Here is a 26,343-nt window from a genome sequence, read left to right as displayed (position 1 = left end):
CACACTGCCAGCAAAGGGAAGAGATGGCTGTGGGTCAGGGCCAGCCCCTGCAGCTGCTGGGAGCAGGTCAAGGGCCATGCGCCACCCTGGGAATGGGAGATTGACTATCACAGCCCTCACCTGCCCTCCTTCTGCCTGCCAGGAGTAGCTGCTGCTTCCATACCCTCCCCAGGCTCTCATCCCTCCTCTGTCCTCTGCATGCCATGTCCCTGGAGAGGGACTGCTGCAGGCAGGAGACATCCCAAACCTGAGCCTCACTGGTGCCCATACAGAGCAGCCACAGTAGGTTTTCCAGGGTCATTTGGGCCTCTTCTGTATCGCCAAACCTCTGTGAGCCAGCAGTCCCAGAGATGTCCTTGCAGAAGTGCAGGAGGCTCCAGTGAGGCAGGATGGCTGCCCTGCAGTTGTCTGTGCCCTGGTCTTCTCTGTCACCAACACGACGTCCCCAACCCTTGGTACTTCCCAGGTTGTGGGGACAGGGGTGTGGGCAACCACTTACCACACAGTCTTTTAAAGACAGGGACCTTTCAAATGCCATCTTGAGGGGAAGCTCTGTTGCTCTTCTTGGGTTTGGGGAGCTACTGATGGACTAAAAAAGCAGTGAAAACAGTATTTTCAGTCAAAAGTTCCCTAGCTTTTTTTTTTCCCCTCCCCATTCAGTTCCTGATTCAGTGACATGCTGCAGGCTGCTGTGTGCAGTGTAGCTTGGGACCCCAAGTATTTGCTTTTAAGGCTTGCTTGCTAATGCAAGACATTGGTAAGAAGTTAATTACACCGCTGAGTAATGATTCTTGTATAAATATTCAGTTCCTGGTAGCAGTTACTTTTAATATGAGGGAAAAGATTTTAAAAATTTAAACTTAAAATATCCTTCTGCTATTGTCAGGAGACCAAGCTTCATTAGCGAGGCAGCGCTGCTGTCTCAGCAAGGGCCTCTCCAGTTTCATGGAAGAAGACAGAAAATGTGGCTCTTGCCTAAGAGGGCAGGTCCCTGTTCTGCACAGCCAGTGTACTCAAAAGTGGAAGATAACAGCTCAGACTTTGTACTTCTTTAAAGCTTCATGTTTTCCCCAAAGCTTTTCCAGGGCAATTCACTGACTTCTCTGCTGTGTACCATCAGAAGCGAGTCCTCTTAAGCTGACAGTAAAAACATACTTCTCTTTTTTCAGTGTTTGCAGCTCACCTTGTCTGCCTATACTTTGCAGCTGTTTAGGGGCCAGAAGTTCTGGGAAAACTTGAACTGTCTGCAATTTGTTATAATAGATTTGGTTGAAAGGTATTGATTTCAGTGGACTTTCAGTCAGATCCCATATACATACATTGCATGCATGCATGCAAAGCTTGCCTACTTCTTGCTCTTTTTGAGACATCTGACATTAACTAGGTGTATATGTATAGATTAGATTTTTCCTTGATTCCATTGATTTAATTTCTTGCCTACATTATTTATTTTAAAGTTTATAAATAATTTAAGTTTATTTTGAAAATTAATGCAATTTTTGCATTCAATGCAATTAAATTTTTCGAGTTTTTGCTTGTGTATTTATTTATTATTTTCCTTGTGGTTTTATTTCTAGCCTTTGCAGTAAAATTCTTAATTAAATTATGTGACATCTGTTCTCTGAATCATCTCTTTTTTTTCTCTCAGCTGTCTGGAACTTCTCAAAGCACTCAGATATTTTGGCTACCCCTTTCTGGGAGCAGAGACTTAATTTTAAAATTAAGCTCTGCAACTTCTACTGTAGAATTTGCATTTACATATGACAAGTAAATTTGTATTGAGCTGACTCATTTTACTTCTGTCATGCATAATATTCACACTTGTGTATCCGATATATCAGCTTCTTTTTCTGCGTTATTATCTCTGTGCATATTGAAATTTAATTAAAGAGAACGTCTGAGATACAATGGAAGTAGAACCGGAGGGGTTTCCTGCCATCTGAGTTTTTCAGAGCTTATTGGTTTTTTGATTACAGAAGCTTCTTCACCTAAAACACAGCTTTCAGTGTTAGCAGTATCCATATCAGCTACAGAAAAAGCTGTCTTCAGCTGGCACCTCATCAGGCCCTGGATGTTAAACAAGACATCACTGCTTAGGGCATCTGCACTGAGATTGCTTGAACCTCCAAGGCAGAAGGTTTTAAATTGATCTGAGTCTCTTCATTCCATGTATTCTGCTCAGATTTGGAAGTATTTCACTTCCAAAAAAAAGGTTTCCATTTCATGGGAAGCTGGTAACCAAATGCCAAGATTGTAGCAAGTTAAGGGCTATGAAAGCAATATAGGCTGCACTGAATGTGTTTAATTTTGCCGTTCATTTCCAAAGGCTAAGGAGTTATAATTTATTCCTATTATTGTGACATAATGTCATCTAAACAGATCAAACAGACAAATGAGAGCAGCATATTTTAAGGAACAGAGGCACTCAAAAGATCAAGACTTGTTTTATAAGGAGAATCTGGTAAGAATTGTTAATGTAAGTTCAGACAAATTATGGAAAATTGAACCTGATATGATGGTTCTTCCAGCATTCCCAGGTTAGACAATTCCTTCCCCGTGTCTGTTTAAGGCAAGCCAGCCCTCCGCTGTCCAATAAATAGATGTGGTCTTCTCTTCCTTCTCTTCCTTCTTTCTAGGTGATGTTTACAGAAGAGGATGTCAAGTTCTACTTAGCTGAGCTGGCCTTGGCATTAGACCACCTCCATGGTCTTGGAATTATTTACAGGGATCTAAAACCAGAAAAGTAAGTTAACAAGGAAAAGTGAACTGAAACAAAAATACATGAACTTTTAGGCTGCTTCTGCTCCTTGTCATGCTACTAAATGAGAAGGTGCCAGGGGCTCTGCCTTCCTTCTTGTTTATGAGACTCTACATGAGACCTGCACTAAGAGCAGTAGGGTTTTCCTATCATACCATTTTAGTGTGAGGCCAAATATTTTGACTGTGCTCCAGTATGATGGGACATCTGTGTGCCTGGACTTCAGTTTTGTGAATGAATTCAGTAAAGAATTCAGATCCCCGTGCCTTGAACTTCACTGGCACTGTTCTCTGTTGGCAGCATTTAATCTGGCCTTCCCCTTGATGCAGTGTAAACCATTCAAAGCAACTGCGCCTCCAGCTCATATGGAATATGTCGTGGCACCATTCAGTTTTATTGTAGCCATTAAATGAGCATGTCTGAAAACTTGTGTGCCTATTAACTCATGAGAGACATGGTAATCAGGATTTTTAAAATACTTGTATTAACTGTGAAAAATATTTTCCAAAATATTTGTTCTCACTTATATTTGCAGCTATTTTTCACTTGTAATGTGGTCCTAATTTTCCTTTCTCTTTTTTATTTGCAATACATCAGTAGAGCAAATGACACCCTCAGTGCTATCACTGGGAGTGACATGATACTGTTTTTATTCTATGCCCTTTGCCTGGTGCTTTGCTGGCATCTGCTGTGATGACTTGAATAAATCAGGCTGCAACATTTCAAAGTTCCTTTTTAATGTAATGTTCACCAGCATTTATAAAAGGTAACCACTGAGGGCAGTCTGTTTGGCAATTGCTTACACTTTCAAAGTCCAACAGCACAGCAGCATTTTCAAACTGAAACATTTGATGTGCATTTGATGTGCATTTTCACATCAAACTGAAAATAAGCAGCTCTTCCTTTAAAATTGAGTGTATTGCTTTCACTCTCATGGACAAAACATGAGACCAAAAGTGATGGAATGTGGACTTTGTAGGTGAGAAGTTGAGGGGGAGGAGACTGTTTATCTCCATTACAGTTCTATGTGATTTAAATTTTAAATTCAATTTTATGTTTTGGTGAGAAAAATAATAGTAGTAGCAGTCCTATGCTAATTCAACAGATATACATAACAAGAGCTCTCAGTCTTTTGGGCTAGAGGGTTTTTTGCAGTTGACCAAATTTTCCAATCTTGCCCATTTATGCAACCAAAACTGGAAACCAGAGTCTTCGGCAAATATGGGAAGTCATCCTGAAAATTGAAAAACTGGAGGGAGAAAAGTACCATTTTGTTCCTGATATGAAATGCAGGTAGGCAGTGGTTGCACCCCAGCTGCTACAGCCATGGCAGCTCTCTCATTGTCTGCCAGCAGCTCCTTGATTTCAGCTTCATTCTGAATTGCTGTTTTATCCATTCAGCATCAACAAACATGTACACAATAGAATAACTCCAGTTACAGGTTTTCAGTTTTAAACTTTGATTTTAGTTAGCATTAGTATGACTCATGCACACTGCTTTTCTCTCTGATGTTAGATGAGGCTGATTTTTGAGAGAATACATGATATATGAATCTGCTATTAGAAGGTATCCAGACATGAGCTTGTATATTCAGATATAAGCCACAATGCTGTTACATTTATAGGCACACACTGTAATTTTTTGCTTTAGAAGAAGTTAGAAACCAAGGAGAAAATTAAGTGTATGTCAAAACTGTTCATTGTATTTGAGATACTGAGAACTGGATTTTTCAGAGTTCTCAGCAGGAAGTGTCACTTAGCATCTCAAAAAACATCTCTCAATGACTCCAGTTGCAAGTGAGAGCACTTCATATTTCTGCAGACCAAGCTGCAGTGCTTCAAATCAGGGATCAGTGAATCGAGAAATTAGAGCTCATCTAAGGAAGGGAGGTGTCACTGATTTGTCATTGTCACATAGAAGCATGTTGAAAAGGTACAGATGGAATGCAGTTTTCTCTGTATTTTTGTCTGAGACCAGCCATCCCTTTCACTGTACTGCTCTGCTAAAATGCGTCCCTAAGTGTTACCAGTTTGCCGAGACAAGATTTCTCTGGAAGAAAATAGGAAGTATCATCACATAACTGAAGACCTTTATACAGTGAGATCACTGTGTAAAGTTAAGGTGGAAGCCCTCACTCTTGCATTCTCTAACTTCTGTATATATGGTTTGTGGTCTTTGAGGTACAGTTAAATGGATTAACTGTAATACAGTTTCATTTGGATGCAATTGACATAGTATAAAATTAGTTTACATGAATATAACTGTTGTGTAGGAAAGGAAATGACCCAGGAGTTTCATACCTGGAGATAAAGCAAGGCCTCTGATTGAAAACCATATCCTCTAAAAATAGCTCTGTAAGTGTAAAGCCTATGTGTAGTCACACCTAGGACAGCAGAGCATGACAGCCTATGACTGTGCTGGAACTTTAGGTTTACGTTAAAGAAATAGATACAGCAGAATAAAAATATTATTCTCAAGGGGGAAAAAAAAGCTGAATTTTTGAATTACATCTGGGAAAGAATAACTTTCTAAATAAGACAATAAAAGAAAATTAGGACTATCCCAGAATGTTCTCATCTTCCCCTTGCCCCCTGGCTGGATCAAATTTATCAAGACCATTACAGGCATGTTGCTAACCTAGGTTTAAGACAGCTGTGGAGACCCCATGGTCTCCATAGGAGGCCTCTTGGCAGTGCTCCACCAGTTGTTCATCTAGAATGTTGCTCCTAATAGCTAGTTTGAAATGTCTTTGTTGCCACTGCATGCCACTGCTCCTTGGCCTGCTCTCCTAGATGCTCCAACTTGCTTATTCTGCTCTCAGCAGCAGCCTCAGGTAATAGTGAGAACATCCTTGTCCTTAGACCCTTTTCTGTACCCTAAACAATCCAGCTACTGAATTCTTCTTCACTAGTTAGTCTTTATAGGTGTTCAATCATTCTCATTCCTCCCCTTTGGTTTCCTTTGATTCCTCTCACCTTTGAAGTGCAACGTGCAGAATCACACACACACATCTTCAGGAGAGGCATTGCCAGCATGATAACAGCACAAGGTCTGCTCTGTCACATTTGCAGAACTGGAGATAAATTAATTAGTTTATAATTTCCCAATTCTCTCTCTCTCTTCCCCCTTCATTAAAGATAGATTCTGCATTTGACCTTTCATTGTTCAAAGCTTTTGCTGTTCTTCAGAAGTTCCCAAAAGTAATTTGCTGATAGGTTTGAGTTTGCATGTCAGCTCTCTAAGTATGCTAAAATAAGAATTAAAATAGTATATGTGAAAAAAAAAACCAAACTTAGAAAATAGTACTGTTCAAACCACTTGGAAGAACTCTCAGTACATTAAAATTTAAGGTTCAGCTTTTACTTTTTAAGATTCCCTGAGCAAAAATCCATGTTAACAACTCAAAGTTATGAGTTAATTTCAAGTGCAACTGGGAGTTGTTCTCAAGTCAGCTGTACTTATTTCAAAAAGACAAGTAATTGAGCTTTCTGGTTAAAATCTTGTTTAGAACAAGCAGATACTTCTCTTGAATTGTTGCAGACAAATTCTTCTCCTTGAGTTGTCTTGGTGATTTCAGTGGCATCCCTCGTGGGACAAGGTATTGTTCAGTCACACTGAGAGCCACTGAGTTCCTTACATGGTGAGGCATGATTTTACTTAAGAACTGCACAATCAAGCTATTAAATATGGTAAATATACCAAAATAGATAAATGGGTACTTACTATAAAGTAGTATGTGATGCATATGTTATTTCTTATGCTGTGGTTTAAGGGTATGAGTGACTTAGAAATAACTCTACCATCTGAAAATGGATAGACTAATATTATTATTTATCTTTACCATTTCTCTTTTCAGGAACCTAGATGCACCTTGAGTGCTGGCATAGGGGCTTAGGTTCACAAGGAGTGGTATTAAGACCCTCAGTTGTGTATACAAGGGACAGCTCATATATATAACAGTTTTATAACAACATCTGATATGTTGAACTATACTCTAAAAAACACAAACAGCAATTTTTAATGCAACGTGTTCCAAACCATGACGATTTATGAATGTAACTGCCCTGTGTAGAGAGGGGAGATCTGAGAATCAGTAAAAGACAAAGGGTTATGGTGGAAAGCTTCCACTGATGTTAACAGTCCCTTTTTGACTTCATGTTGTCAATGAAGCTGCAGCAGAGATGAGTTTGTATTCAGCAGGGTGAGATAGCATGGGGTCATGTGAGATAGGTATGGGGTCATGCAAACACTGAATGTCACAAAACACTGACAATTTGTGAGAAGCTTCATCTCTTTAGTAGATATTTGACTATTCATCTGGTACTTTCATAACAAAACATGCAATGAAATAAAACATTGTTCATAAAGTCTTGGGTTTTATTTCCAACCTGAAAATTTGGCTACAGTTTCTGAAAAACATAAAGTGTGGGTTGAATCTTCTGCAAAACTGCTCTCACTTAGAAAGAAACTTATCCCCAAAAAACCCCGCAAAAAAACCCATAAAACCAAACAAACCAACCCCAGAGTTCCAGTTATATTAGATTTGGCAGAACTTCACCTTGATTTGGGAATTTGGAGCTCAGAGTTAAGCCCAAAAGACATGTCTAAAAACCAAAAATAAAGAAAGAGAGAAATGGGAGAGAATTGTTCAGGCCTTGACTTAAGACATAATATAAAACAATGCCAACAACCCATAGTGAAAGCTTTTTATCCCTGTGATGAAGTCGCAGCAGTACTGTTGATACGGAGTTTGCAGTCCTAGCTGTACTGTGAGGCCTCTCCTGTAACTCGGAGTATGTCATTCCACTGCTACTAATTTAGCTCCAGCCTCTAGCATGGAGATTTCCAGCCTTTATTTTCTCAAGGCATACTTTCAAACTGAGGTCAGTGAAAGCAGTTTGAATGTTTGTGGGATGATCCTGATGCAAAAATGCTCAGTCATAGAATAATAGAATATCCCCACGACAACCCCAAGAGTCACACCATGTGCCTGAGAGCATTGTCCAAACACTTCTTGAGCTCTGTCAGGCTGGTGCTGTTCCAGTGCTGTTCCAGTGCTAAACCAACCTCTGGGTGAAGAGCTTTTTCCTAATATCCAACCTAAACCTCAGGCCCATCACCAGTCACCACAGAGAAGAGATCAGTGCCTGCCCCTCCTCTTCCCCTCTTCAGAAAGCTGTAGGCTACAATGCGGTCTCCCCTTAGTCTCCTCTTCTCTAAGAGACACCCTTGTTTTGTGGCATTTTTTGTTCCAAGCCTATGTGTGGGTCACTTATTTATGGTGTTGGTATATTTTTCACCTAATAACTGTTATTACTGCCTTGAGGAGAACGTTGACGATGACAGTATCCTGTAAAAGCACTCAAGCCTTAGACTGAACAAATACAATGAAAAGAACTCCTACCTGAAGGTTATCACTCAGTGAGACTGTAACCTAGTTTAGCATTTAAAATTAGTCTACTTTTCATGGCTTTTATAATTTCAAAACATTAATTTAAATGAAAGATTATTCTCAAGCCTGAATCATATTAAGAACTTCTGATTCTTTTTTCCCTTCCACAGAATAAAACTGTCTTATTGCAGAGTAATGTATCCTGTAAACCATAGCTAAAGTAATTGTGATTGTCACAATAGAAATTCTACTATGGACATTGTAGGATAAAAAGGAACTGTAAAGTGATGAAGATAAAAAGAGAGTACAGAGAATGATCAGATAGTAAGTTTGCTTCTACAGTCACACTGGAGAAAACTATTTGTCTGTTATTGTAATTTGCATTCTTAGAAGCAGGTACTTTGTTCTTTGCTTCTTAATTTCACTCTAAGATAATTCAGTGCAACAGTTGCCTTTTTTTTTTTCCTATTAGCATATTGTTTTCTTTTTATGTGAAATATAATCTTCAGTTAGTAACTGTAGCGTTATTTGTGCTGCCAGATGGCAAATGTGGAAACATCCAGATGTCCAAAGGGTGCTGCAAGGGGCCACAGAGGCTGCCAGCAGCTGAGGGCATGGTAGAAGGGTGGTTAGGGAACATGAGATGGCAGAGGGAACTGTAGATCACGTTTGGGGGATATAGGTTACGCATCCATTGGAAGCCAGGATCTATTAATTTTGCTGCTTATTCAAACATTCAGTGTGAGAAAGAGTTGCTGTATGTTTCTGACTCAACCTCCATCAGTATTATCAGTCTGATAGCTGTGTTGGTGTTGCCTCCATCCCTTTAATGAGGGTAAGGTGTGGACCCTCTAACCAGGGCAAAGGTATGGGAAACGTACATCGTATACATACAGAAGCAGCATGGATTTTTAATACGAAATTATGAAATTTAAAATCCATTAAATATAAAATCAGTGTTTCTGGGGAAATTTCCACAACCTTTGAATTGCATTGTAATTCACAGGGGCTTCCTGGGTGTGGGGCAAATTTCTGGGTGATTTCTATGAGCTCTAGTCCTCCTGCTATTTTTCCAGATCCAGGTCTGTGGACTTCGTACATTCATGCTCACTTCCACACTGGCAGGTGTTTCATTCTGTTCTCTTCTGAAGCACAGGTTTAGGGGTCGCAGTCACAAAAATACATTTAAATATGCCTGTTATAGACTAGTCCTTGAAAATTATGTGTTCAAGAAAGCTGTGGAGAAAGAATAAAGGTAAGATGCTTTTATCGAGAAGAAAAGGCTTTAATTACTGGATGCATAGTACTGACTTAGTTGCTGCCCTTTGAGGAATTGCACAACAGCTTTTTCTAAACACATAAATGAATGACAGAAGAGCATCTTTTTTCAATTATGTTTCTTTTCACAACTTTTCACAAAAGTATAGCCTATTACATTTGGTTCACTTCTGTCCTATTTTCTTCCTGAATAATTAAAGTGATTCTCTAAGAGAAGAGGAATATGGAAATAGCTGGCACCATGACAGATCATTTGGAAAAGAGAAATGTACTAAGTCGAACTAGTACTGAAGACTTCCTTCATTACTATGCCAGTTTTTATTTACCAAAATCATTATTTTTCAAATTCATTGTCCCCTCCTTTGCACAAAAACTAGCACTGCTTTTTGCAAGCTACAGAAATGTTGGAGTGCCTTTGTGAGGAGAAAATATGTTGGCAGGTGGCAAATATGGGAATACTTGAATTTGGCTTCCAGGCTGAATTTTCATCTGTGCTCTGGACAGAAAAAATAAGCAGAGGCTGACATCCATGCAGTTAGGCTAAGACTAGTCACTGCACTCTGTGATGACTTTTATTACTTCAGCATGAACCTTTGGACTTAATTTTAGGTCCAGTGAGTCCAAGCCCTGATTATTTGTGTGATTGCCCTTTATTATGACAAGAACAGGAAACCTCTAGCTCCTTCTCCTGCTGGAAGCATATACTCGGCAGTTTTTGGCTTTAAGCACTCTGTTCTTTCTGAGCTCTGCTTGCATGCCCACCTTGACCATCCTATGGAGCAAGGAGGAGGCTCTTCATGGAACTGCCTCAGGCTGTGCATGCCTCAGACATGAGATTAAACAAACCTCTGATATTCATTTTTCTTTCTGGAGCCACAGAATCCACTAAGGTTTTGTTTACACAAGTTTTTGAATCTTGCTGTCTCGGTTTTTGAGACAAAACTTCAGGAGGAAACACTCCAGAGTGAGTGTCTCCTCCGAAGGGAAAAGGGCCTCCCCTTTTCCTCCGTCAGTGAGACAAATGGGTCACAAAAAGTGAAAGTGGGAAAAAGAAACCAAACTATTAACACACAAACAAAACAGGGTAGAACAGGATTTTAAAAACCCTCAAAATACAACAAATTCCCAGAGAGGGAACAGACACCCGGGCTCGACCAGCTGGGGCCACCCCCGCAGGCTCCCCAGACCAGCGAGGAGGGAAGGGAAGCAGTGAGTCAAGGGAAAGGAAAGAGAAAAAAGACCAAGGAAAAAACCAACAGAACCTTTTCCCAGCTAGCTGGAACACAAAGGAAACCAAAAAGAAGCACAGCACTCCCGGCGCACTCCCTCCCGAGCCCCTGAAGCCCTTGGGCTGAACCGTTCAACGCCCCCTCAGGTCTGTGGCTCCGGCCCCAGCCCCGGGTCCATCCTAAAGGCCCAGCGTCCTTGGGCATTGAGCGGATGGGTAAGGAATAAAGCGGCTTCATAACGTCACCCCAGGACACTTGCATATCTCCGTACTCGACTTAAATATTTTATATTTGTGGTTTTTAACTGCACTCTGTGCCTGTTTAATGAATCAATGTTTCTTTTTTGCTTTATAGCATTCTTCTTGATGAAGAGGGTCACATTAAGATAACAGGTATGTGAGGAACAGAAAACTTCGTGCCTATAAGCTGATTTTTTTTTTCTGCAGTATATTCCATGCATCCTGGTCTTTTGTTGGAAGGAGTTTGCTTACAAAAACTAGAAGCCAGAAGAGTTTGAGTGTTGAGCTTCTCTGTCAATTTGTCAAACCCCCGTGCTGCACAGCATATGGAGAACATAGCATTTTCTTGGTAAAATTGTGTTCTTGACTGATGTGAAGCAGGCAGGTTTGGCTGCCTACAACTGTGTATGGAAGGATGCTTCCAATATGAGTATTTAATCCAGGCAGAAGATGGCTGGAAAGACGTCCCTTTGCCACTCTGAAGGTGCTGTGTACCCAGCCTTTTCACTGGTGTAATCTGGGTTTATTATTCCTAGTACTTTGGTTATCTGCACAAGAATCCTCACTAGCATTGCCTTCACCAAACCTGAACTGTATATTTCTGCTTATTTAAACTCCTTTCTGCCTTGGGCCCGAACCTCATTCTGAACAGAGTAAATGATATGCCTACTTTCAGAGTGTATTACAGGTGCCAGCCAGGCACTCCACATAGGCAGGGCTCCAGCACATACGTGCCTGCGGCCTCTTTCTGCACACTGACAGAAGGGCACTTCTCCAGCTGGTTGGTGTGTTTTGTTCAAACAGTTTAAGTGAGCAAAAGCATTTGTAATAATTTTTAGAGACCTGAAAAGTCTTTTTTTCTTCAATTTATGTAGATTTTGGTCTGAGTAAAGAAGCCATTGACCATGACAAGAGAGCGTACTCATTCTGCGGGACAATAGAGTACATGGCCCCAGAGGTGGTCAATCGGCGAGGACACACGCAGAGTGCCGACTGGTGGTCCTTTGGCGTGCTCATGGTAATGCAAAAATTGTGCTGCTTTGTTGGAGGGGTGGCTGTAGGAGGGATTTTATCCCTCAGATAAAAATTGCACTATCAGGGAAGTTTTTTCCTCAAGCCAGCCTTCTAAAATTACATCTTTAGATGCTAACGTGCACCCCTCCAGCCTCTTCAGTCTGTGTTCTGTTGTTGCTGATGAAGATCAAGAAGTTGATTTGTGACACTGATTCTTTTAAAAGCTGTATGAACACTGTAGGTTTTTGGAAGCAGATATTTGCAGCATTGTTTTATCAAGGATCGTGCTGTCCCTTGAGCCCAGACACCAGGCATTTGTTACTCTCACGGGGATTTGTTTGGGTAGCAGAGGTGGTGCTGCTCTTTCCCGAAGTGTGCAGGCTTCTACCCAAGTGCTTGGGGCATGGCCACCACCAGGCAGCTGTGGCTCACAGGGCACCTCACTGTGATTGTCACAGCTTCCCTGCAGAAGCAGAAATTGGCAATGTGCTCTTCTAATATGGTACTCTTTCCTGTGGTATGGAGGCTATGTTTGGTAGCTATATATTATACTAGGTACCAAAATCCATAGAATATGTTTAAATTTTGTTTACTCAAAGCGGACAACTGGTGCCACGAGAGGAAGTATAGGAAACAATGTGAAAATTTGGGTGGGGGAGGGCCTATATCCTTGATCTAGCAGGTTGGCAGCAGTTAATCTACATAAATATTGTAATTGATTGCCTGAATTATAAAAGGAGTGGAACATCCTTATCTCCTGTGGCCACAAATCCATTTATGGATGATCAGCACTTCTGAACTATATACATTTATTCATGAAAATCAATAGGTTATGTCTCAAAGAATAAATCTATCTTTAAGTTTTTTATTACATATTTAGTTTTGGAGGATAGCTGTGTCTGCTCACTCTGTCTCCCCTTAAATGATGGTGCATTTGGTGTATAGATTGTTTTTCTTTCACCAGCTAATAAACTGTTAATAAACCAGACTGCTTCCTTCCTGGGTTATGCTAGCATTTCTTTCTTTCTTTCCATTGCTCTTTTCAACCCTCCCCTAAGAATTCAGCATATTAGAATTAGAAAAGATAAGAATCCTTATAAAAGGAGATGAATTAAAGAAAGTAAAACCCTTTAAACTCCAAGCTAATGCTTTTAGCCTTTAAGGGTTACCAAACATCTTAGAGAAAAATATGTCAAATCAGTTCAACCTTTTTCCATTTTCAACATTTAACTGGTTGGGACAGAAAAATGTGTATTTCCAGACATCAAACATGTGGGAGGATTTTCTAGTGTTGTCTTTCACGCTGCTCTTTTCTCCTTGTTTTCCTTGTTCTGTCACTTGTATGTTCTATTAGGAAAGCTGTTTTCTGTCAATCTGAAAATAATTAAATGGTATTCAAATGATTTATTAGCATTTCTTCCTAAGCATTTTGCAGTATGATGTAAAATACACAAAGAAAGTGTACCAGTTGATGAAATATGCATAGATTGAAAGAAACTGTATGTGATAGTGTAATTTTCACATCTAAAATTCTAATCAAAAAAGGGAACATATTAGGCAGATAGTTGTAACATGGCCTGTATCCTCCTCATCATCAGAGCAACCATACACTCACTTGTCTGTTCTGCTCTGTTCTGTGAAGGGGGATTAATGCTTCTGTATGAAGGGTTGGGTTGTGCTGGCAGCTTCTTGCCAACCTGGATCGACCGTAGCACAGGCTAGAATCAAACTGAGTGATCCTTGCAGACTCCTTAAATGTGGCATGTTGTGATTATTAATAGTGAAGCAAACTTGCCTGAAAATGAGGTCTTATTCTGGTCTTATTTATTAATTATGTTATTAATTATTTCATTATTATTATTCACCAGGAGTTTCACTGTCAACAACAGAAAAATGTCATTTACTGCCACCTAGGTCTTTGACACAGGCCACACAACTGAAACTGTTACCTGCTCTGTTTGTTTGCTGCTCCGTTTATTTGAACTGTTTTATGGTATCTTACTGTGTGTCAACAGGAAAGCCTTGGAGTGGCTACCTGGAAACAGAGTCTAGACAATATTAAGAGAATAAAAGCGGGTATTTATTGAGGGCCTTCAGTAGGTACACCTTGGGCAGTCAAAAAGCCTCTGAGGGGCTCCACCCGAGATGGACACTGGGTCACAGGTTTTTCACACTTTTATAAGTTTGGTCCAGTTGCACATCAGGGTTAATTCTCCAATTACAATTTCAGGTAATGAAGTCATTACCCCAGGTTTGTTCCCCCTCCCCAGAGGCTCAGTTTACATATTTCAGGGCCTGGGACAGCAAGGTGTCCTTGAGTCCAGGCCCAGAGAAGGTTTGTTATGTCTAACCAGAATGGGAGAATACTAGCTAGCAGGCTAGGGAGTTTTAGAGTTACAGACTAAAGCAGTACAGGACCTGAAAAATATAAAAGCTAAGTCCTAAGGCATCAGTGTACTTATACACATCTTGAAATTCGCCCTTTCCAGCATTGCAGAAGACAGCCCCTGCTTCTCATGAAATACGTGGTGATGACTGCTGAAACCCAACTATGATTTGTGCTGGTGAATTTATGCGGTTTATCGTGACCAGACAGTTTTCGTTTTTTGCCTTTCTGTATCTTACTGCTTTGGAGATTTTGGATAGGATATACTCTGTAAAAGCTTTGCATCAAGAGATCTTCATGAACAAGTGTTTGGCCTAAATTGTTAAACAGTTGGATATGTAAATAATACCTTTTCAGCTGCACTGCAAGAGTCTTGATGCCTACACTACCATCTCTGAAGCCCAGCTAAACTGGTCTGCATGATCTAACATGTACAAATCTCTTGGAAGGTCTCACAAAGCAGTGCTTTTGTAGTTCATCCTGCCAGCTGATTTACAAGGTCACAGACCTTATGGAAGTTTTTATCTCTTTCAGTTCAGGAAAAAAACCACTGTATACCTTTGAGAATCATGTGAGCAGAGAGGGGAATATAATTAGAGAAATGGCTTTGATGACTTGGTAGGCAGTCCCAAACCGGAAGAAATGTATTCATATGTGTCAGCAAGTAGTGAAGTTTCAGAAGAAAAGAAGATGTCCCTTTGGTATCCAACGTATTCAGCTCTGTACTAATTTTGTATTAACTACACAGTGGCATTGGAAAAATCAATACAAGACATCAAAGCATTACAATGTTCTTTTATAAAATCCCATCATAACACTTGTTCTATTCCTGGTGCAAGAGACGGTGTTCATGAACATCATTTTGAATGTTTGTGCTTGCACTGTGTTAAGGGATTCAACCCTTTGCAAGCACTAATTCATTATGTTTCACATTCAGATAATAATGAAAAGTATTCAATGCATTTTGCAAATTATTAAACTGACAGTTCTCAGATACCTGAAAAATGACTGGAAGTGGAGAGGAGAACCTGGCCATTCTGATGAGAGTGTCTCTCTCTTCGAAAACTGAGTGGTATCAAGTCTCTTTGTCACTCTGAGTTTTATCCTATTTATTGGGCTGAAGTCGTTTGCACAGCCTGCTCTTCTTCCATCAGTTAGGAAGATTCATATGGTAGTTACCTAGGCTGAGGATTTTTTCTCATTCCTTATCTTCCCCAATGACCCTCCAAGGTCACTTCTTGAATCCATTTCCTCAGGAAATGTGGCACTCTTTTCCAAGGTCTTCCCCGATGTGTATCTTTTGGGAAGTGCTCGTTTTGCCTACTGAAATGGGAGACTGCCCTGAAAACTGGAGAAAGGAAGCACTGCATAGTGTATTGAGACCTCAACAGGGGTTGGACTGTGTGACTCCATTAAGCTTAATTCTGTGGTTTTCTAAATAGGCAGCTGAACTGGAACAAAGAGTATTTGACTTTCTTGCACTTTCTTTGGTACAGAAAGGAAGTCAAGGTTGGAGGGAGGTACAGACTTCTGAAGTACTGTGAGCAGAAGATTGCCCTCCAAAACACCCAGGAAGTGAATCAGTGGGAAGGAAGGTGCAAACAGATGGTTTATACAGATGGGGAAGTGGAGAGAATGAAAATTGAGTCTCCCAGCAAAACTATAGGGAGTGCTTTAATAGACAAAAATACTGCAGAGTTCATTCACCCCTAGGCTCAGCTTCTTGTCAAACTGCTGTGACCCATACAGCTCTCTGTTTATGTGCAAGAGTGTAAGCAGCATGTTCTCACATCTGTTTTCATATTCAGATTTAGCAAGAGTTTTGATTTTTTGAAAAAGTAAGCAGGAGGACAGGTCATTGCGCAGTGAGGTGATAGCTTTAACTAATCAGATGAACTATTTCAATTTTTGTTTTCATTCCTGTTCTTTCATTTTTAACCTTCAACACATTTAGTCAGGACCGTAATTGAGAAACTAATGCTTTCTTATAGATGCTGCTTAGCTGAGTTCATTGAAGTAAAAAGCTCTGGTATACTTAACTTACGTAGCTGCCTTTCACTTTAAATACTGATATTAAGGGCATTTCTTCTGGACCTGAATTAATCTCAACATTAGGCCTGTGCAATTGGAGAACATGGGGTAACAAAGTGCTGGCCATTACAGCAGCACAGTAAATATTCCCTACAGCCTCTGGGACAGTCATTCTCCCTGCTCCCTCCTGCAACTTAAATTTCTTCCAAGTTCCTTCCTTCTGGTTTCCGTTCTTTGCAGCCACAGTGCATTTGCAGGTATTCCTGGGATATTGGGGTGGGTGGGAGCTACAGTCCCTTCCCACATAGTCACTGACCAAGCAGTTGCTTGGTATCTTCCATATCTGTATCATCTGCATCAGCAGTGTCAACCCCATTTATGCCAGTATAAATGAGACATAGCAGCTAAATTAGATTTATTGTAACAACAAAGTAACATGAGCAAGTGTAAGTGAACATTAGGTACTTACCGTGAGCATAAATGCTCTAGAAATCATGAGGAGGGTTTGGTACAATCTGTACCATTGCTGCTGCTGCCCTGGGAAGCAGTGTTCTCTGCCCCTCATTCCCAGTATATCTCAACACTTTAATCAGGACTAAGGCTCTAATAGGTCAGAATTACTTTGAAAATGGTATTTAAGCTCCAATGTCATCTATGCAGGTTTAAAAATTCTCCTCCATTATGTTTCTTTGTAGAAGACAAGCTGCTTTTCTCCAGCTCTACCAGGCAGCTCTTTTCTTGCCTCTCCTAACCCAAGCAGAAGTTAATACATTTGTTTTTTCCAAATCTTGTTTATATTTGTCAGCCATATACATTTTTTTAAAGTGGGGTTTTTTTTTCTTTCTACTATGGATTTTAGTGCCTTGAGGTAATTTGTTACTAATGAAGATTAATCCTTCAATTAGCTATATTCAATTAGTTATCTGGCTTCTAAATGCCTTCTCTGCCCTTCTCCCAAAATTAGCATAGCAGTTTCACCATTAGTTTTCTTCTGTCTTCTGTATTTTTCTTACGGTATATCTGTATTTAATTGGGGCAAAAGGAGGAGTCAGGCTGTGGGGCAATCTGACACAAGTTTTGGTAATGAAAGGATTCTTCTTAGCACAAAGAGCTTTCTGGGAGCACTGTGGTTTCTTGTAGGATAAGGTACAAAAACTACATAAAGCTTGAAGAGTCTTCCCTGCCTTAACAGGTATTTAATTATAGAAATGAGTATTAATTATTAAATTGATTCATTAATCTAATTAATTAGATTATTATAGTAGAAGAGATCCAAAGCCTGAGTGACAGACATAAACAAGTAACAGTTCACCTTACCCTCAATGGATACTGTTCTCCTCTGTGTCCAAGCTGATTTATGTTCTTGGTGTCTTTTTATTTGGTGATGCACAGCCTTCAACCTCCCTTAGTCAGAAAATGCAGCTGCCACTCCATAAAACACCATGGGCAAGAGCTATGTGAAAGACCTGGTATTGAATCCAAGCTAGGCAAGCTTCTTTGGTTGGGGTTTTTTTGGTTTTTTTTCCTTCTTACAGATGTGAAATTCCTGTCAAATTTACTGATAGCACTAATCTGTCTCAAAGGAACCATATCTGATTGATATTTCAACACATGAGTTAGGTAAATAATTGATGATGATTGTTGAATTTGCTTTGAGATTTGGGTTCAGTTAAATGTGACACTTGTGAGATTCATCACTGAGTACAGCCAGAGGAACCAAAGCAAGGGAGAAAAGGCACACTCAAAAGCCTTGAGAATGTGTGGTTTAGGCTTGTTTCTCCTGCAACATACAGTAGAGGCATCTCTAAGCGGTGCAAATATACAATCAAAAAGGTGGTTTAGGACTCAACCTAAAAAGATGGGGAGTGGCATTGTTGAATCCATTTTCCTTGCGTGGTAGTCCATGCCAAACACCTAAGAACAGCTATACCCATGCAGGCTAAGGGTCCCTCCACCCAAATAACTCATTTCCAGCATTGGTCATAAAACAGGTGCTGGAGGAAACAGCATATGTGACACTTCTTCCCACACATACCAAAACTTGACAACAAGTATCAGTGTAAACAGTCTGTAACACATCTCTGGAATGGAACAATCATCCAGACTTGCTGTGCCATTTCTTTTCTGAAGCACAGCTTGTTGGATCATTTCTTTTCCTCACGTTTTCAGTCATGCTGGAAATAGAAGATGGATGTGGTGTCTTTCAGCCACGCAGACCATCCCAGTGCACATTTGATTTACCATTTTGTTGCTACTCCACAGTTTGAGATGCTGACGGGATCATTACCCTTCCAGGGAAAAGACAGAAAGGAGACAATGGCACTCATTCTCAAGTGAGTATCAAAACTGCTTTCATTCTTCTAATTGTGAGTTAACTCTACCCTCTGGAGACTCCATAGGGCCCAAGTATGGGAAGGGTAGACAGTAATAAAGTGCATAATGAACTTTCCAAAGCTATGCAAGGCATGAATTTAGTAAGGCACACATAGCTGATGCCTGTGTTTAACTCTAAAATTGCCTTCAGAATAAATACTAGGAAGTGAATTACTGAGAGGGCCTTACAAAAGAAATTTATCTTACTTGTGATAATGTCAGTATCTGCAAAATGCAGGAAAGTCAGATTTCTGCAGGACATCTTATATTTTGTTGCCAAGTTTCAAATATTTTCCTTTGCAATGTCCCATTCATTTGATGTTAAATGCAGACAAAAGTACTTGAAGCTTAGCCTTGCTCAGTATTATGGTTTTTTTTGTAGCAGTGAATGGCCAAGAGAAAAGTTTTATTCTCTTTAAATAGTATGCAATTTAGTATATGTTTTTCCATTGTTTCATTGTTTAAATTCCTCTTGATTCCCAAATTTATTCCAGCAAACTAAAAAAGTGAAAAAATTCTGTAGGAAAATACCTATTTAGGTTGCAAAATTTTTATGAGATTCATTAGATCTGCTGTGCCTCTAAGTCAGTGGTAAAACCTTCCTTAAATTCCGTAGAATAAGATCAGCTTCTCTGTATTGCACTATGCTTAGGCAGCCTTTGGTCACTGATTTCGTGTGTCTGCCCATCCTGACTACTACAATTCCACTGTTTCAGCCACAGTGGGATGGAAAAAAAGTTTGAAAAATCTATTTTCTTTTCAAGTGTTGTGTTCTTTCAGAGCCAAGCTGGGAATGCCACAGTTCTTGAGCATAGAAGCCCAGAGCCTGCTGCGAGCCCTCTTCAAAAGGAACCCCTCCAACAGATTGGGTACGTGTGCGTTTGATCAGGGCATTTGGTGTGTGCTCCCTGCCTTGTCTGGTGGTGGTCGTTGCTCTCAGCCCATCTTTTCTGATGGTTATCCTCTTCATTAGGTGGCATTTGGCATTTCTTCCCAGGGCACAGTGAACCTTCAGCATCACTAGAGAAATTTGTAAGGAGTACAGGCAAAGCACTGAAATCTAAAACACGTTATTAATTTGTATTTCATTTTTTTCTTAATGAGGGTGTGTAAACCGCCAGCTTTTATGAATGATTTAAGATAACTGCTGTGTATGATAATATAGGGGACTGAGAAACAAGTGAATCTGTGTAATTTAGCTGCAAATCTGAGGTTTCATCTCTCCCATTCTCAAATGCATTTCAGTCCTGTCTCAGTAGCTCGGTGCAGTCTTACAGTAGACTTTATTCTTTATTACCCAAATATAGCATCTCCTTTTTACTGATGTGTCTTCACCCTTTGTTAATAATCCTGTTTAGATTGTGATAAAGTATATATTGAATAATGTATCTTATGTCATCTGACCTTTGTTTATGGGTTTTATTAACAAATGAATTGCATTTGATGAGGTCATGGACAATGCCTATGGCATGATTTCCACTGCAAATTTTGTTGTTGTTCTCCACAGGGATGAGGGGACAACCCAATCAAGCACAGTGCTGGGTGGCAGTGGGGAGCCAGTACTGCAGCATGCTGCTCTGGCCCCTCTCCTACCAGGGGAATCCCACATGGCCCCCAGAGGAAATGCCCTTCCATTGGTTTTACCTTTCGATCCAAATGGTCACTCTTGTAGTCTGATATGCTGTAGACATGAGAGTAGAAAAACACATTTTCTTACCAGGTTTCAATTGCTCTCAAGCAATTTGTTTGACACTAGAAAAAAATAGAGTATTGGGATTTCTAGGTTTAATCTCTGTTCAGAAAAATTGGGTGCTGCACCAAATACGAACTTTTTCCCACTCCCTACCTCTGTTTCTTTCTGCTGTTTCCCCCCCTTCCTCCATCTCTTGGTTTTATTCTGCTGTGCTCATTTTGTGCCTTCTCACAAGTTACTATCCATCCAAAATGGAGCTCCAGTCAAGACAGTGGGAGTTTCTGGATACCAGTCCTTAAATAAAAAGCTACTCACTAAAACTTAGTTTGAGCCATAACAATTCTAGCCCTCATATGTTAATAATGAGGAATTGCTAGGGGTCGAGGTTTTAAAACCTGAGGTTTATTGAAATACTGGGAAGGCTTGGGGGAAAATAAAAAAAGAAAGAATGAAATTATTTTTAACACAAACATCCAAGGAAATAAAATATAAAAGTGTAACAGAGAAAGAGATCTTAACATTTCAGGGATAATGGTGGAAAGCTCCTGAAGGCACTGTGTTTTAACTGATTGAGATCAGCACAAAGGAAGATGGAAAGGGACCTGTTGATAACAGAAGAAGAAAAGCTTGAATAGTTGGCCTAAATACTGAACAGAAGTCAGTAGATAAAAGGACTGCTTCAGCCTTGTGAATTTTAGCTTTTTCTGGGAAAGGAATAATAATATTTAAAAAAAAAGTAGGCTTAGACATCCAGTTTTGAAAAATCTTTGGAAAATTAATGAAGCATGCTAAAACAAATGAACTATATTATGGATCAAACACTTGTTTTCAGCCATTGTTTCATAAATTTGCAAATCTGGAAAGTTCATTTAGTTTCAAAATCCAATTTTAAACATTGACAAGATAAAAGGCACTTTTTGCCATTTGATTTTGGTATCTTAACAAACAGAAGTAAAGATTGATGATGTATTCTGAAATTTTGTTTTGAAGATTTGGATTATCAATGGAAGAAATATTAGGGTTGAAGCAAGTTTGACAAGACTGAGAAGAAATTTAGTGATCTGGTTTACTTGCTTCTATTTTTAAGTCTGATGCCCGTATTAATATTTGTGACAAATCTTTAAGGAATGGAAAGTCTTCCTTTGCTATCCCTGGTTTTGGGCACTGTCTGTTCTTTTCTGAGCCTATTTGCTGTACAAATAAGCTGCATAGCACTGCTTTGGTAGTATTGCTCTAAGTACAACAAATTTCAGATTATGGATAAGCATAATTTTAAATTCTTAAACTAACTGAATACCCTGGCAAATAAGGAGTAAGCACTCAGAAGTAAAGCTTTATGATGAAGGTGTTAGTTCATTACATTGCCTGGAACTTAGGCAAGGGACATGCCCTAAGGCCTGGATCTGCTCAGGTAAATAAAATATTTATTATTTAAAATGATTATTTAAAAAATACATATTAAAATGTATTTTATATTAAGAACATATTATTTAACAAACTCCCTGCGCTGCTGAGCAGTATAAAGTTTCCAGAGTCCTTATAATTGAGAAGCTTGGCCAAGAAAGTTTAAAATAAAAGTATATGCCAGTAGGGTCAGAGTAAAAGCCAAGGAAATCATTACTGTTTTCTTAATCCCATGTTCTCAGGGAAGATACATTCTGCTTTTTCACATAGAAAACTTTGGGGTTTTGCTTTATAAAATGATGAATTTAAACAAAAAACAACTTTCCCCTTTGTTAGAGCAACTGTAAAGATTTCTTGTAAACCTTAGAAAAGTACTTCAAAAAGTCTAGCCCACTAAAAAGATTCTGAAGCTGTGGAGACACTGAAATTTAATTATCTGAAACTAAAATTCTGGAAACTCTTCCTGATGAATTTGAATATCCAAGTAATCAACTTTCAAATTTCATAGATCTCCTTTCTTGCCCTTAATATTTCAAGGCTCGTGTTGTCCATAATGATTCAATAATCAAAACCAATTAAAAATAAAACATTCTACTCTTACTCTTTGCAGGCACTTTTATTACAGGCATAAAACTTAGATAATTAAGTTCTCACTTACTAATATGAGGCTGCTTTTATATAAATGCTTGCACTCTATAATGTGTTTAAACTGGCAGTTTGATCTGAAAGAATTATTTATCTTTTCAGACCCTCATGGAACTAGATGGCACATAAGAATATTTGCAGGCAATAGGTTTGGTAGTGCTGATTACTCTTGACTGATAGGTCTTATTGCTAAATTGATGTTGAAATGAAGTTAAAAACCCAAACTCACCAGAAACCTTGGGGAAGGTGAAAGTTTTGTGGTCATGCCGTGTGCTGTTTGCTGAATACCCATCTCTATGCCAAGAAATGTCCATCTCCATGAAGCAGGCCTTTCCAGTCATGACCTCTGTAGTGCTTTTCTTTTCTCCATGAAAGCACATCTCTTTTCAGTTCCCCTGTAGATTTGCAGATGGTAGATGAATGACTGAAACATGCTGAGCAAATCCAGGGAGACTCCAGCATAAGCATGGATGCTAATGTCTCCCGTGGACTTTTACAGCGGGATCAGGGCTGTCCTTCTGGCTCCCAGAGCTGCTCCTGAATGCACCCTGGAGGAGGGCCACTTCCCTCCTCCAGCTGAGGAGAGCACCAGGCCACACGCTGCTGCCTGCAGCCACAGCACACAATCCAAGAAGGAGTTGTGGGCTACACCAGCAGGTCTCATGGCACAGAAGGTCAGGGAATAAAAACTGCAGGAAGTGCTAAACCTTCTCCATAGCATAAAATCAGTTGCTAAGAATTGGAAGTCATCCACTCTTTGCAAAATTAGGCTATTACCATCCTAAATTTCTTTAATATATTAAGCCCTTGCACTTAACAATATATTCCTTCTGTGCTGGAGCTGAGGTGGCCCCAACTGGGAAATGAAAATTTTTCAAACAAATGCCTGCCTTAACTACATGCTTGCATTTCTTACTGAACACTGAAGCCCTTCACTAAAAGAAGTAGCTGTGGGTGGACTTTTTTCTTGGTTCTTATTTCTGTGGGTTTCTGGAAAAAGGAACAACAACAGTAGCAAAAAGTGTGGCTTTCAAATAGACGGTCTGAAAAAAAGTGTGCCATTCCCGACACACAGTGATGTATCCATTAGCCTAAGCAGGAGGGAAAGAGAAGTAGTGTGGAAGGGATGGAGTGGAGAAAACTGAATGCATTAGCAATTTTCCTCAGTCTAGGATATGCTACTAGTGTCTTACAGTGTCTGAGCACTTATCCCAGTCCTGCAAAAATCAATCTGGCACTTGGGTTTCATCCTGATGTGGTAAAGAACATTTACTGCACATTGCAGTTTCCAATCACCACCACTGACTCAAAGCATTTTTCACAGGTATTTCTTTTCTGAAGATTTGCTTAATGTAATTCTCTTCAGAGTAACTCTGTTGGTTTTGTGTTTCTGTTGGCATTGCTAAAATCAGAATGAATCTGCCAAGGGAATCTTGCAGACTTCTGACTGTGCACTGAACAAAAATATGCTAGGGAAGTCATAGAACAAGTCTTTTTCTAAGACTTACTATTTTCTTGTTCTGTACCCATGGGCCATAAACAACTGCCTAGGGGCATGTAAGAACAGGATAAACATATGTGTTGCTTCACCCAAATTTTCTCCTATTCCTTCTTTAAGGTCAAGCAAGGGATTTTTTGAAACTCTTACGGTTTGTCGATGAAGTAATCTTCAACAGATTTCTTTTCAACAGATTTTCCTGGCCTCCCCATGGACCCATATAAGTATTTTACACCACGTCATCTTTTCCAAGTAATTCCACATCACACAACTGTCTGTTTCCTGAGGAAACATCTCCAGGTTCTTCTGAACCTGATTCCTGCTAGCATCGTTTAGTGATCTATTGTATACATCTTTGGTCATCTGTTTCCAGGATGAAAAGTCCGGACCTACTCAGTTATTCCATAACATTCCTCATTCATTCCATAAGCTTCCGTGTTGACCATCTTTGATTTTTCCTAACTTTAATAAGTATACCCTTTTACAGGGGGAGTGTCAGCTACAATCCATATTCCAGTTGCAGGAATGCAACAGACTTACAGTGACAGTGCAATGATATTGTCCCTTTTGTCCTCTTTCTTTTTCCAAGGTTTGATTTCATGTTGTGTTTGCCTAGAAATGTCTGTCTGTCATAACCCACAAGCTCCTCAGTGGGGCTGATCACCTCTGAGCACATAATTTTGTATGGCAGGCTAGGATTCTTTACCCTCATGTGCACTGCTTGTGTTTGCCCATAGTGAAAGATTAATGGGATGGGGAATTAATCAGATCATCCCTCTTTGCTGTTTTCCAGCAGGCCTCACAGACAATCCTGCATGTTATGTTTACAAAGTGTTTGCTTTCCGTATCCTTTCATCAGTGAATGTTAAGCAGGCTGTAGGAAGCAGTTCCTGATCATTGCATTTTGACAAACATCAATAATGGTTTTGTACACAAGGAGAGCAGACATCACATTTTCCAAAAGCTTCCGTTGGCAAGGCCTTTGTAAAGCTGCTTGTAATGTTATCTTCCTGAAGTACAAATACTGCATACATAAAAAGCTCTGAGGTGCTGAGTGCCCCTTGCAAGGTGTGCAGGAATCCCAAATCCTTTTGGGAATTAAGGATGCTCAGCATGCTTGTAAAGAAGTAGGATGGGTACCCTTCAGGAACTGATTCCAGAATTGCAGTGCAAAGCCTTTGCTTCCAGATTTTAATTTTCCTTGAAATGAAAATGAGAAGTGCTATTAATAAGGTCAAATCAACCCCAAAAATGGCATTCTAGATCCTCTCTGACAGTTCTTTAATTATTTCTGAGTACCTGTTTGGTTCTCTGATAGCAGTGAAGCAAATAAATTGAGCTAAAGGAATAAAAATGTCAATCTTCAGTGAAAACATAAGGCAAAAGTAATGAAGGAATTAGATTCATTAACAGATCTCAGAAGACTTTCCCTAAATTTCCTACAGTAATGTAACAGAAATTTAATAGTGAAGGGAACATAACATAACACTGAGAGTGATGATTTTGGTACTCACAGGAATTTGAAGACAGTATTTGAAGACGGGGAACCTAAAGCCCTGGCTTTCCTCAAATCATTTGGAGGCTTTTGGTATTTTGAGTCTATACTTGCCTGTAGTGCAGCTTTCTGTGCCTGTGGAGAACAGTAGCTAATCAAGGTTTGAAAGCCAGTGTGGATAGAAGAGCTGCCACTGGTGGAGCCTTGCCAGAGTATCGGCATATCCTGGGGCCTTTCCTGACCTTGCTGGGGCATGCACTCTGCTGTGGCTAAAATCCCCTGTCTCATGCAAAACCTTGGCAGCAGCCTCAATTAGAAAAAAGTAAAAGACCCTTGGGATCAAACTGTCATTAATGAAGTGCCTTTGTCTGTTTATGGGAGTTTATACTGCAGTGGCAGTTGCACCATGCAGTATTTCTTGACTAGAAGAAACGTTTAGATGGGGGCTCTCACTCTGTCAGAAGAAAAGCAGGGATGGGGAGGGAGACTGGAGAAGAAAGGTTATGCTGCTGCTCTCTTATAAGCATGACTTCATTTTGATTCTTTCCTTCTCTTCTCAGGTGCTGGATTTGATGGAGTGGAAGAAATTAAACGTCACCCTTTCTTTGTTACTATAGACTGGAATGTAAGTGGAGCAGCATTCTTTTTCCTTAGCTGCTACATTTTTTGAAGATGAACTGCTATGCTTAGGAATAGGATTACGTTCTCTAACATAGAGAGCCTAACTTCAACACAGAGGAGTTAGAGCTATGTCCCTCTTGCATGCTTGTTAGCATCAGTGCTCAGAATTGGAACAGTTGATTAAATTAAATATGATTCAAGTAAGACATGTCAGATGTGATTAACAGAATGGTAAGCAAGGATTTATTTTATTGCTAACAGCTAGAGCTCATAAAGGTGGTGGTAC

At 39.8% G+C, this 26,343-nt stretch overlaps 1 protein-coding gene across 3 annotated transcripts in view; it reads left to right on the top strand.

Moving 5' to 3' along the window:
* RPS6KA2 (ribosomal protein S6 kinase A2) overlaps window positions 1-26,343 on the top strand; it is a 283,173-nt gene that overhangs the window by 209,860 nt on the left and 46,970 nt on the right. For all 3 annotated transcript variants that reach the window (XM_039569566.1, XM_019281323.3, XM_010391626.4), the window contains 6 exons: window positions 2,637-2,743; window positions 11,013-11,050; window positions 11,773-11,915; window positions 18,591-18,661; window positions 19,482-19,570; window positions 25,997-26,061. In XM_039569566.1, the coding sequence (XP_039425500.1) occupies window positions 2,637-2,743; window positions 11,013-11,050; window positions 11,773-11,915; window positions 18,591-18,661; window positions 19,482-19,570; window positions 25,997-26,061 (513 nt within the window). The remainder of the gene's footprint in view (window positions 1-2,636; window positions 2,744-11,012; window positions 11,051-11,772; window positions 11,916-18,590; window positions 18,662-19,481; window positions 19,571-25,996; window positions 26,062-26,343) is intronic.

Source organism: Corvus cornix, chromosome 3, assembly GCF_000738735.6.
Source record: "Corvus cornix cornix isolate S_Up_H32 chromosome 3, ASM73873v5, whole genome shotgun sequence".
NCBI lineage: Eukaryota > Metazoa > Chordata > Aves > Passeriformes > Corvidae > Corvus > Corvus cornix.
The sequence above is the reverse complement of the archived record's forward strand: the minus strand, read 5'-3'. Positions and strand labels throughout refer to the sequence as shown.